Genomic DNA, 14,230 nt, shown 5'->3' on the forward strand with positions numbered 1-14,230 from the left:
TGTGAGAGACACATACATGCTCCTCCCACCTGTTGGAATTATGACTAGGATTACAACTTCAGGATACTGAGTCTTTCAGTTCATGAACATGCCATAACTCTTCACTTATTTAGGTTTTTAAAAATTTATCTCAATAATGTTTTATAGTTTTGTTTCTGTAAGTTTTACACAACTTCTTGATGGATTCATTTTGATGCTATGATAAAAACACTGAGCCTGTTTGTTGCTGGCATAGAGAAATATAATCAGTTTCTTTGAGAAACTTTACTAAACTGGTATGAAGTCACATGATCTATCTACAGACTCTCTTGGGTTTTTCTAGGTACATATCATCAGCAAAAACTTCTATTTTTTTCTTCTTTTCCAATTCTAATATCTTTCACTTCTTTTTCTTCCCTTACTGCACTATCTAGGATCTCTGCTAGGATGTTAGATACAACTGGAGATGGTAGATGTCCCCTTGTCATGTTTCTAGTCTCACAGGAAAATTTTTGACCAATGCTTAATTTTTTCAATTCTGATTTCTTCTTTGACCTATGGTTAGTTTGGGAGTGTATATCCTAATTTCCAGAAATATGGGGATTTTCAAAGAAACTTTTAATTATTGACTTCTGGCTCTATTGCCTTTTGGACAGATAATAAACTCTGTGATTTAAATCCTTTGATATTGGTTGGAACTTTTTGGTGGTTTATTATATGGTGGGTAGTGTTCTACATGTGTTTTCATAGAATGTGTAAGCCTCAGGTGTAGGCCACAGGGTCCTGCAAATGCCCACTAAGTCTGTTGATTACATTGCTCAAATGTCCTCTATTCCTACTGATTTTTGTGTTCTTTTTTTATGAGTTACAGGAAGCAGTATGTTAAAATCTTTCTCTATGATTGTAGATTTGTCGATTTTTATCTGTAGTTCTTTTAATGTGGGCTTTGTATTGTTTCAAGTCTTATTATTAGGCACAAACAAATTCAGAATTGATAAAACGTTCTTGGAGACTTAAACTAATTCTTACCACAACATAAACTTATTTAATTCTAGTAGTCTTTTTTTGCCTTAAAGTCTACTCTGTCCTTTTTTGGTAATCTGTGGTAAATTTCCTCCCCCTACCTTTTATTTTAACTGTCAACCTTTATGATTTAGAAATGTCCTTCTAAGTAACTTACGGTCTCTATTTTGGGCTTTAGTTTATATTTTTATATAGTCTTACAATCTCAGTCTTTTAAGTGGACTTCTTTGGATCACTTGCAACTAATGTAATTGTTGATATATTTGGGTTTAAGTTGGTTATTGGCATTATGAAAATGAGAAGCCAGTATTTGCTTCTGAGATTTTGTAAATTGGGTGGTTAGTTAAAGTTATCAATCTAAAATTACTCTTTGGGGATAAATTAAAAAAAGGTGCATTTCTTTTTCATCCTCTCCACATAGATAGATAGACAATAAATATTTATTGATAAATGTAAGGTCTGTATTTTTGGTTTTTCATTTCTTTTCTTTTTGATTTTATTTATTTATTCATGAGAGACACAGAGAGAGAGGCAGAGACATAGGCAGAGGGAGAAGCAGGTGCCTTGTGGGGAGCCTGATGTGGGACTCGATCCCAGGACCCCAGGATCACGACCTGAGCCAAAAGCAGACGCTCAACCACTGAGCTACCCAGGTGTCCCTTTCTGGCTCCTTCTAAGAATACTACCTATGGTTCAGTAAGTTCACCAATTTTATTTTTTAAAAGATTTTATTTATTCATTTTTAGAGAGAAAGAGTAAGTGAGAGCAAGAAAGGGCAGAGGCAGAGGGAGAGAGGGGCTGATCCCATGACCCTGAGATCATGATCTGAGCCAAAATCAGTAACCAGATACTTAACCAACTAGCCACCCATGTGCCCCAAGCTCACCAATTTTATTAATGAAAGGGACTTCTGGGAGAGAAATTGGCTATGTTTATTAGGGCGAGGCAGTAAAATTACAATGAGTAAGAGGATTTTCTGTGACTTTTGCCCCGAGAATGAGATGTAACTAACTGAGGCATTAGAACTGTAACTTAAAATTTTTTTAAAATTTCAGTATTTTCCTCTGTCAAACGATTTGAGGGCACTTGGGTGGTTCAATCAGTTAAGCATCTGCCTTTGTCTCAGGTCAGGATCTCAGAATCCTGGGATTGAGCCCCAAATTGGGTGGGCTCCCTGCTCAGGTGGGAGTCTGCTTCTCCCTTTTCCTCTGCCTGCTGCTCCCCCTGCTTGTGCTCTCTCTGATAAATAAATAAATAAATAAATAAATAAATAAATAAATAAAATCTTAAAACAACAACAACAACAACAATAACAACAAACAATTTGGGGAAAAGATCCCAGTTTAAAAAAATGCACTTATGCCCAAAATTCAAATCAACAACAGCCACTTAACTGGATAACAGAAATATGTTACTACCTCATGTTTTTGTGCCATGACTTCAATTAAGGAAAAGTTAGGGGACAAAGAAATGTTGTTTTTAGTGCAAAGGCTCTCCCATTTGTTCACAATTAGCTGGCGAAATTCTGCTGTTAACACTCCACTGTAGACAATGCATGCTGCTGAAATAAGTGTGTCGCCCAAAATTCCTTCCAACTTCTTGTCTATTTGATTGATTGTTTCTTGCCATCGAGTCTAAATGTTAAAATAAAAATGAGTTCTTGCTATTTGACATAAAATATACTATTATGAGACAGTTCAGATATTTGTGGTCTCCAACTTGGATATAGCATTGCTATCACTATTACTGTTCTCATGCTGTGTTTGCATTTAAATTAATAATGGATAATATCATAAAACAAACTATTTTCTACGGGGAACATGAGTCCTATTCTTGGATTTGTCAACAGTGTCATATTTGTTAGGACCCATACTCAAGTCCTTTGTCTTATAAAGCAAGATAATTTTTAAATTAACAATTCGTTATATTATTAATGATGTTCAATATAATATTTTCTTATATTTATTGAATCCTTAGATGTCTAACAGGCATTTTACTTTGAAAGTCTCATTTGACACTTTCAATATCCTATTAAGTAAAAGCCATTGACTTCATTTTAAGACCAGGAGACTGAAGTTTAGAGATTAGCAGAAATTTTTTTAAAAAGGGATGAAAGAGGTCTGAGGATTGACAGAACAGAATAAAATGTTCTCCATTATGACATCTCATCCCTTTTAGCCACCCCTGTTTTATGCATTTGGCTCAGGGTGTCCCTGTGCTGGACAAAGGAAAGCCCCATGACATGTTCATTGACAGGTTTCCTGTAGACCTTATCAGACAAGAGAACTGATGTCTGGGGAACAAGAGAAAGTCCTGTCTGATCCTTGTAGTCTGTTGCCTCTGTTTTAAGACTTCTTGACCAGGACTCCTTTATTTTTATCAGGAGTGTCTACTGATCTCAATAAAAAGCAACTGGATGATAAGATAGTTTTAGGGGGCACATGATACGACCTTTGGTGAAAATAACATCTTGGGGTTTGTCAAGCTCAGTAGAAATTACTAAAGGAGAGAAATAAAACCAAAGAGAATCATGCCTTCTCATCCTTCAGAGCAGTCAGTAAGACAGATGCACACTGCAAGCGCTTGGTGGCCAGTTTTCTTCTGTTTGCCAAGAGTTGTTTTTCAGCAACTATATCTTTGTAGGCTGCCTGCAAAAACAGCAGATGCTCTTCAATCTGAAAGACAATAAATTCATTATCGAGACACAGTATTACGCTCATTTTGCCTCAAGAGTTTAACTATCACTTATATGAATATAGTATGTGGTTACTTCATTTCCACATCCTATAAAATCTTCCTGGAGAGATGGATTATGTTAATGATAGAAACATAGTTATTAAATAAATGATTCCATGAAAGTCAAGTTTGCCTTTAAAAGGTCACTTTCCTCAATGGGCTTTCTTATAAGCTCAGCACTTGAAGAAACATCATTTTCTGATTTATTTTTCACACAGAAAATGTTATATCCAGTTTCCTTCTCCAAGAAAATGACTGAACTTTATCATCCCAGATACACTGACCAGCCTGGAGGAATGGGTAGGTTTTTTTGAAGGAAGGCTGGTAGGATGAAGCAGCTCTAACCTATGCCTGGGCTGTCAGTGGAAAAGATACCATCATGAATAGCTGACAAAATGATACTCTTAAATTAGTGCTTATCTTGATAACGCCTTTGCTCAAAAGCATTTGGTGAATTTCTATAAAAATGATTGCCCATGGATATGGCCCAAAGTTTTGGCCTTGTCAATAAAAGCCTCCCCGATCTGACCCCAACCTCCCTCCCCAAAGTCAACTCCTTTCCAATAACATTACACTGTTGCCAGACTGCTTTCTTCCATATTTCCTACACACACCTTAAATGTTCTTGCCTCTGGGATTTGACTGCCATCCTTCCCTTATACCTGAAATCGTTCCTTGAAAGGATCCCTTGGATCTACATCCAAGGCATTCTTTAAAATCCTTATCACATTCCAGATGCCCCAAAGCCTCTGTCCTCTCAAATCCACACTGATGTACTTGTTTATAACCATTGTTTGAGTACTAATCATAAATTGCCTGATATTATCTCTTGGGTTGTGGACTTATTATCCTTATATTTTATATTTATATTTTTGAAAGATGTTCATGTCTTCTCAAAATCTTTGAAGACAGTGTTTAACATGGAAACTCGAACACAGTATGTTCATGGAATCATATATACGAAATTGTGCTTATTGAATACAGTTTCTAATTTATAATTTATCCTCCTAAATATGTTATTCTAGTGAAAATATCTAAATACACACACACACACACACACACACACATTACTACCTGTGGCATGATTACTCTAAAGATTTATTTATTACTAGTTCACCCATAATGATTACTCAGTTCTTTTTACTCTAATATAAAATGCTGTTTTGTTTGCTCATTCCTTTTGATTTGATTATTCTGAGAAAACGTTCTTGCTACTTGTGACATAGTGAAGTGTATAAATATTTAAGTGTAGGGGCTTTACTGACTCATCTAAACATGTAAAATTCCTTTTTCTTTTTTTTTCTGCTTTGTGCTGTCATTTTATTTATTTTCTTCTAGTTCAAGTATAGTTAATATACAGTGTTATACTGGTTTCAAGTGTACAATATAGTGATTCTATAATTCCATACATTGCACAATGCTCATCAGGACAGGCACACTCCTTAAACCCCATTCCCTAATTCCCTATTTCCCACCACCCACCCACCTTCCCTCTGGTGATCATCAGTGTGTTTTCTAGAGTTAAGAATATGTTTTTTGGGCTTTTCTTTCTTTGTTTTGTTTCTTAAATTCCATATTAGTGAGATCATATGGTATTGGTCTTTCTTTGATTTCATTCATTATACTTTCTAGCTCTATCCATGTCATTGCAAATGGCAAGATTTCATTTTTTTTATGGCTGAGTAATATTCCATTGTTTATACATATACCACATCTTCTTTATCCATTTATCAATCAGTGGACACATGGGCTGCTTCCATATCTTGGCTATTGTAAATAATGCTGCTATAAACATAGGGGTTAATTAAGGACCCTCCATACTATTTTCCATAATGGCTGCACCAGTTTGCATTCTCACCAACAGTGCACAGGGGTTCTTTTCTCTCCACATCCTCCCCAACATTTGTTTCTTGTTTTTGATTGTGGCCATTCTGACAGGTGTGAGGTATTACTGTGGTTTTGATCTGCATTTTCCTGATGATGTTACAAGACAGGCACTATGCTCTCCAAGATAACATTTTTAATGAATCCCCATGTAATAGCTTCTGGCATTATTTATTTCCCCTAACATTCCCTATATTTTTTGGAATTGTTTTTTTATATTAGGGCCCAAGTGAACAAAAGATCTATTTTTAAAATAGGATACAGTACATAACTGAGGAGAAAATCTCAACGAAGGGCTTAAAACCAGTGGCGTTAACTATTACACTCACTTTTAAAATGCTAAGTGTATCTATTAATATTTTATAAACATTTAAATATACTTGAGTTCAATGAATTAAAATATTTGAAATGTCTGGTGAAGGCCAAGGTTGCAAGCTGGAAGGGAATGCAGACTACTTTTAAGTTAGGTTTTGACTGAAATTTAGAGTTTATTTTTTTCTGCCCTACCACTTGATAATAGTAAAAAAAAAAAAGGACAATATTATAAATTTTTGTTGGGTGAATGAATGAAATACAAAAAATATACCAAAAATCATGAACTGAGTAAATACTAAAATCGAAAGTACCAGCCATCAAGGAATAAGTGAAAGGGAGTTCCAGTCCAAGATGGTGACACAGGAGGCATCTGAACCCATCTGCTTCTGTGGACACACCAAACCTACAACTACGCACAGAGCTAGTCCCCATGAAAGAAATTCAGAAACTAGCTGAGCAATTCCTACACACCGGGTGAATGAAAAGTATTCAAATCCACACAGTAAAGGCTGGGACACTCCTACCACAACCTACACCCCTGGCACAATGACACAAACAGGAGAACTCACAACTCTAGCTTCCCTTGCAGGTGAAGATTTTGAACCCAACATCTCATGTCTCAACCTTTAAGACTTCCACCTAAGGGATGGGCCCCCAAAACAGCTCTGAAAGCCAAGAGGGCTTGCATCCATAAGACCTACTGAACTAGAACAAATACTTTCTAACTGGCTATCCCTCCAGGGCTTAGCATGGAGGGAGTAGATAGAAATGTGTATCTCTCAGTCTTTGCTTTAAGGAGGCCTATCTGAAAGAGGCTGTGGTCTAAGGGTCAGGCTTCCAGTTTAGTACACATTTAGGGGCTGACTGTGATCCTCCTGCACTGGTGGTTGTGGCCTAGAGGATACGGTACCTGAGCACCCAGCTCTAGTGGCCAGAAACCTTGTTTGTGGGTCGCCAGAACTACAGCAAACAAAGAAATAATTCTCAACTGGCTCAGTGTCGAGGGCTTGGACAGAAACACTCATCTCCCAATCTGTCCCTGAAGAGAGCTATTTACACAGGCGTCCAAAGAGCCTACATCTAGGTACTGATGGAGATGCTTCCCTTTGGGACACTCTGAATACTGGGAATCTCTAAGAAAAAACAAAGCTGCTTGGGCAATGGTGTGAGAGACACCAGGAGCTCAGGCTGGGCCGAGGAGGTTCATTTCCTACACAAGACCATTCTGACAGGATAGGGAGATATGGTTGTTTTGTCAAATGCACAGAAGCCAACACAGAGAGTTAAGGAAAATAAAGAAACAGAATTATTTATTCCAAATCACAGAAAAATTAAATAACTGACCCGAAAAATAAAACTACAAATACCCTTGATGAATAAAGATGCAAAAATTCTCAACAAAATAGAGCAAAGTGCATTAAAGAACACATTAAAAGAACTGCACACCATGACCACATAGGATTTATCCCTGAGATGCAAGGATGGTTCAAAATATGCAAATCAGTAAATGTATTATATCACAATAGAATGAATGATAAAAGTCACACGATCATCACAATAAATGCAGAAAAAGCATTTGACAGAATACAATATCAGTTCATGATAAAAACCATCAACAGATTGGGTATAGGAAGAACAAACCTTAAAATAATAAAGGGCAGTTACTACAACAAACCCATAGCTAACATAATATTCCATGGTGAAAACCTGAGAGCTTTTCCTTTAAGATCAGGAACAAGATAAGGATGCCCACCCTCAACATTCTTACTCAATATAGTATTAGAAGTCCTGATTAGAGCAATCAGGCAAGACAAAGAAATAAACAATACCCAAATCAGAAAGGAGTAAGTAAAAGTGTTAACTATTTGCAGATGACATGTTTTTGTATATAGAAAATCCCCAAAATTCAACCAAATAACTGTTAGAACTAATCAACAATGTCAGTAAAATTGCAGGATGCAAGATCAATATTCAGAAATCAGTAGCATTTCTGAACAATAATGAAAACAGTATGTGATACTGGCATAAAATAGACACAGAGATTAGTGGGACAGAATAGAGAGCCCCAGAGTAAATCCTGGCATACATGGCCAACTAATATTCAACAAGGGAGCCAAGAACAATCCAATGGGGAAGGACAATCTCTCCCACCAAATGGTGCCAAGATAACATGCAGAACAATGAAAGTGGAGTCCTATCTTACACCACTCACAAAATTAACTCAGAATAAATCAAAATACCATCAAACTGATACCATAAAACTCCTAGAAGAAAATGTAGGGAAGAAACTGCTTCTCATTGGTCTTGGTGATGATTTTTTTTTTTTTTTTTGGATAGAGTACCAAAAGCACAAATAATAAAAGCAAAAATCAACAACTGGGACTACATCAAACTTCAAATTTTCTGCAGGTCAAAATAATTAACAAAATGAAAGGAAAAACCTAAAAAAAAGAATAGTTTTGTAAAACGGTTGGATAAGATGCTAATATCCAAAATATATAAAGATCTTTTACAATTCAGTAACAAAACGCAAACTATCCAATTAAAAAATAAGCAGAAGATGGAGTACACCTGTGGCTCAGTCAGTTAAGCATCTCAACTCTGACTCTTGATTTAGGTTCAGGTCATGATCTTAGGGTCACGGGACTGAGCCCCACATCAGGTTCTGCTTGGTGAGGAGCCTGCTTGGGATTCTCTCTCTCCCTCTGCCCTGCCCCTCCCCCACTTGTTCTCTCTTTCTTTCTCTCAAAATAAATAAATATTTTAAAAAATGAGCAGAGGAACTAAAGAGACATTTTTCCAAAGAAGACATATAGATGGGCAACAGATGTGAGAAGATACTCAACATCACTGATCATCAAAGAAATGCAAATTAAACAAAACCACAAAGAGATATCACCTCACACCTGTTAGAATGGGTCAGAAAAAACAGTATAGACATTTTACAATATTAATTCTTCCTAACCATGAGCATAGACTATTTACAGACTATTTCTGTAGTGGTTGCTAAGTGAGTGGTCCTGTGCCATGCCCTGGAGAGCACTCCCAGTCCCGCCACTGCCCACCCCGGCCCTCTATCCCCATTCTGTTTTCACTGTAGGCTCCAGGACCTGACACTGCTCTGTGACTGGTTGGTGTCTGTGCCACACCAGTTACTAGATTAATCATTCCTGGAGAGAAGTATTTTATAGTGGAGTAGGTAAGTGCATGGGCTTTAGAGTTAGACACGCCTGGGTTAGAGCATGGGCACCACTCAGAGGGTCATGGTGTTGGACAAATTTATAAATCTTTCACTTAAGCCTTCTCCCCCTTGTAAACATCTCCTTCTGAAAGCTGACCTGAGGATTAAATGCGAAAGTCTGTATAAAGCCTCAGTGTGGTACTTGGAACATAGTATACACTCATTAAATGTTAGCTATTATTAACACATCTCTAAATATAACTGGAAATTTACAGACTGTTGCATGAAGTATGTGTTTGACATTTTAGCTGATGGCAATGAGCAGGACAGGATGGCTAAGTGTCACCATGAAAGGGTCCCAGCTGCTCACTCAGGAAGCCACAGGAAAAACGCTTGTCTTTACTTCCTTTTCACTGAATTGTTGCCTTATGTTACTGAAATAAACTTTTTAACCTGTTAGTATCTTTAACTGAAAAAAAAAAAGGTACATGATAGGCTGCAACTAAGTATTAGCGATAAAATGACATATCAGCACAAAATATATTCAGTAAAAATTTATTAATTTTCTTAAAAAATGTCTGATACTTTTTAGATAGCTGAGTTTGCAAGAAATGCCTATGGGGCCAGGCAGGTGACACAAATGCTTGAAGTGAGTTAGGGACTTATTACAGACAAGTGAGAGTGCCAACCCAAGGCTGCCAGATCTTCTGAATTTTCAAATGAAGGCAGAAATTCAAATTTTAAATGAAATCCCCAGATCTTAAAATGCTGGTAACTACGTTGAAATGGAGAGCTTAGGGAGAAAGACCATACAGGTAAACAGAAGATGCCAACGGGCTGGATCTCTCTGCTAGAGGTTCTCTCAGAATGTCTGTGAACGGGCTGGTGACCTCAGTCCTGGCTCTTGTAATAATATCCCTATTTTAACTTAAAACCCAGAAGTTTAAGAAATAACCCTGTCTTTACAAAACAAAAGAGTCATTGATATAAACAGGTTAAGGACAGTTTTTTAAGATCACAGTTTGATAGTGGGTGGGTCTTTGGTAGACAGAAGTCACAAAGCTCTCCTGGGAGAAATCTGGTGAAATGGTTAGTTAATATATTACTGATACAGTAATAATTATCATTATTGAGTGTTTTACTATATGGAAGGTACCCTTACATATAGTACTGGTATTATTTACTTAATCACAATTAATCTCTTCATTACCTTTATTATCCTCATTTTATTCTAAACTGATAAAACTCTACTGAGGTAATGACGATGGTGTTTCTTGGTGTTTCTGACTAGTTCACAAAGGTGTTGCAAGTTTAACAAGCAAACAAATGTCTTACCAGCTGCAAACCTCTTTGTTTCTCGGCCAGCCTTTGCCGTGCAATTTTGAGGACATTCTGAGCTTCAGCTACTTGCATTTGCTTAGGGCCCACCACCTTAAAAAAGAATGTCACAACATTTAAGTGTTAAAAAATGTCAAGTTAAAAATGTTGCTTATGTTTGAAAGACATTTATAAGTGTCAATTCTTATGATCAGCTTTCCTAGAAATTATGTGTACAAAAGGGATATAAAGAAGTTTAATATGGTGAAATATATGAAAACCAAATAAAACAATAGCATAGTTGCCATAAATAAAATAATAAAAATAAATATAATAAATAGATTTATTTAAAAGTAATTATTTATAAAATATAATAATAAAAACAATTTAAAAATAAAATTTGTATCTGTTAGCATAATATCTTTGATTCAAGTTGCACTAGGTATCCTTTCATAGAAGTTGATTTGAGCATTGTTAAGGGAACATTATTTCTGGGACTCTGAGGTATCCCTTCCAGGTTGTTTTAGGTACTGAGGAGGAAAGAACATACCTTCTGCACTTCATGGTAGTTATTCAAAGCTATAACCCACTGGCACATAGAGCAACAGGCAACAGACACGAGAGCAATCTTGTTTGGGTTGAAATCAGGTAAGATTAAAATTTTTTTCAGCTTCATGAAAACCTAGAGATAATACAATTTGTGTATTACAAGAAAAAGCAATGTTGTTGACCTGAAGTTGTCCTAAATACACAATCTACACTAAAATAAAATTTTATTGCACATAAGAAATACTCCACTCCTCTTAGATGGTAGGCTTATAGCACAGCTGTGTACACAGTGGCTCCAGTTGCAGAGGAGGGCAAAGCCTCGCTTACAAATATCTTGTTATTGCTACTGTTGGCACAGCAGCTTTGCCAGAGTTTTAAAAAAGGGACTCCATTTTACAACAAAGAGAAAGCAGGTAAACGTGGAATTTGGTGTGCAAGGAGGTCTGAAGTCTCTCCCATGCAACCTGAGGTGTGAGAAGATAGAACACTGTGCCCCACCTTCTGACCCCAAGGGGCATATCTGCAGGGCACAGTTCCCAGGCCCCAGTGAAGGGTCTGAGTTGTCAGTGGTGGCAGTGAGGCCTGAGCACGCTGAGGACACTATAGTTAACTTGTGTCACATGCCTTTTTTTCCAGTTGTTTACATACTATTTCTCCTCTATTTTGCGGAGCCATAATCAAAATAAAATCCTTCTGAGACCTGAGATTCCTTTTCTTCTCTTGCCTGGTAGGTCAGAACCATTTTGCTAAATAATTTAGATGGCAGGTGATCCATTATCAATTTATTATTGCTGTTTTCATTATTGCTTAAAATACTGTTATGCTTTTAATAACTTCTTTAGATGAAATGTTATTTTAGCTTGAAAGTTCTATTTAAACACAACCACAAGGAATCATTTTTACTAAGAATGCTTCAGAGAGTGAGTAGTTGTTACATTAATCCATGAGTAATACGGATGTCAGCACTAACATTCTGCTAAAGAATTCACCTTGTTCATATATGATCCTGTATTTCCTAATAACATAGATTATCACTGTAAGTAATTAATTAATTGTGTTTTTAGCTGTTTCGTGTCTGGCTTCCCTCTTATAATGTCAACTTCATAACATCGAGGAACGAGTTGGTCTTGTAAGCTATCGTCGTGTCTCATGATGACCCTTAGAAGGAAAATACTCCATAGATAGTTGTGAATGAATCAAGGACAGGGCACTGTGTGCATCTACAAATCTACCTGCCTAACATCTCAGCTCAGCTCCTGCCTAATACTCCTGTTCGGATATTCCTCTAGCCTCTACACTGGAATTACCCAGTTCTAAAACCACTTTCACATTTCTGGGTATTTGTTACCACAGCAACCACTGCCTGTGGCCCAAATCTCTGAGTTTCCTGTGAGCACTGTGACAAATCAGCACATCCTGGGTGACCAAAGACCATAACTTATGCTCTGGCCGTGCTGGAGACCAGAAATCTGAAATCAAGGTCCAGGTGGGACAGTACTCGCTCTGGGGGCCTGGTGGAGATTCTGTTCCTTGCCTTTTCCAGCTTCTGCTGCCAGAGGCATTACTTGGCTTATGGCCACATGGGTGGTGTCTGGACTAGTTACTGCTCTCTACTTTGCCTCTGTCCAGGCCCTCGGAACCTTCTGCCTACCCTGTCATACTTTTTTCCTCTTCCTACAGGACTCCTTTGTCCAGCATGGCCTCCCACTACATTGGGCACTGAGCCCCAACACTTACTCCGGACTCTGGCCCACTCTCATGGTCCTTGAAGTGCTACAGTAAATCTATTTCTTCTGAATTAAATCTGCTCCAGCAAAACCCTTCACTAGGTGTCTACACTACTTGATTTTCTTCTATTTTTTTCTCTGCTCTCATCTGTCCCCCATCTCCTCCAGCATGAATTAATATTTTCAAAGTGCTCAGAACAATGTCTGGCATATGTTGTTATATGAACATTTGTTACACAAATTAAAATAAATCTTTGGGATCCAGTTCAAGATGGTGATGTAGGAGGATCCGAAACTTCCCTTCTCCAAATCTACAACTATATAAGAACAACTATCTTTAAAAGGAACCAAGAAGCTACCTGAATACTCCTACACATTGGGCAATGAGATGAAACACCCTTGAAGTGGGTAGCAGAAGCAGAGACATAATCTTGCTGTACACCCACTCCTGGCATGGTGACCCACAATTGGGAGGGAACTCACAGCCCCAAGCTTCTCTCTGAAAAGTTTGAACCCCCACACCTGAAGACCTGCACCTGAGAGAAGATCCCCAAAACATCTGGTTTTGAAAGCCAACAGGGCTTGCATCCACAAGACTCCCGAGGCCACAGTGAACTGAGGAACAGTCCTGAAAGAGCTCATGCAGACTTATCCCCTAGGGCCCAGTGCACAGGTGGGTGACTGAAAGATTCCCAATCATCCAGGGAAAGAGGCCCATGTGCTTATCTCATAGCTTTGACATGAGGGTTGGTGTTCTAGTTTCACATACCAAACAAAACTAGCAAAAAAAGAACAAGTCAGGGGCACCTGGGTGGCTCAGTTGTTGAGGATTTGCCTTTGGCTCAGGTCATGATCAGGTCCTGGGCTTGAGTCCTATATCAGGCTCCCTGCAGGAAGCCTGCTTCTCACTTTGACTATGTCTCTGCCTCTCTCTTTGTGTCTCTCATGGATACATAAAATCTTAAAAAAAAAATGAGAGCAGAAATAATGAAATAGAGACTAAAAACACAATGGAAAAGATCAATGAATTGAGGAGTTGGTTTTTTAAAAAAGACAGAACTGAAAAACCTGTAGTTAATTCACCAAGAAAAAAAGAGAGGGCTCAAATAAATAAAAACAGAAACAAAAGAGATACTACAATATACCCCAGAGGTACAAACAGATTAGAAGAGACTGCTATGAACAATTATACACCAACAAATAGGATGAGTTAAAAGAAATGGATAAATTCCTAGAAACATGCAACTTACCAAGACTGAGTCATGAAATAGAAAATCTGGACAGACTAATTATTGGTAAAGAGATTGAACCAGTGATAAAAAAACCTCCCAACACACAAAAGTCTAGAACTAGCTGGCTTCAGTGACAAATCCTTTTTTTTTTTTTTAACATATATACATTCTTAAAGATTTTATTTATTAATCATGAGAGATACACAGAGAGAGGCAGAGGCACAGGCAGAGGGAGAAGCAGGCTCCACGGCAGGGAGCCTGATGCAGGATTTGATCCTGGAACTCAG

The 14,230-nt window shown here is 37.6% G+C and overlaps 1 protein-coding gene across 1 annotated transcript in view; it reads right to left on the bottom strand.

Annotated features, from left to right (window-relative positions):
* The window catches only part of DNAH14 (dynein axonemal heavy chain 14), a 321,116-nt gene that overhangs the window by 60,401 nt on the left and 246,485 nt on the right, over positions 1 to 14,230 (bottom strand). The window contains 4 exon segments of the mRNA XM_055324379.1: positions 2,421 to 2,636; positions 3,537 to 3,677; positions 10,454 to 10,549; positions 10,986 to 11,117. Of these exon segments, the coding sequence (XP_055180354.1) occupies positions 2,421 to 2,636; positions 3,537 to 3,677; positions 10,454 to 10,549; positions 10,986 to 11,117 (585 nt within the window).

The sequence above is a fragment of the Nyctereutes procyonoides genome, unplaced genomic scaffold (assembly GCF_905146905.1).
Source record: "Nyctereutes procyonoides isolate TBG_1078 unplaced genomic scaffold, NYPRO_anot_genome, whole genome shotgun sequence".
In the NCBI taxonomy this organism is placed as follows: domain Eukaryota; kingdom Metazoa; phylum Chordata; class Mammalia; order Carnivora; family Canidae; genus Nyctereutes; species Nyctereutes procyonoides.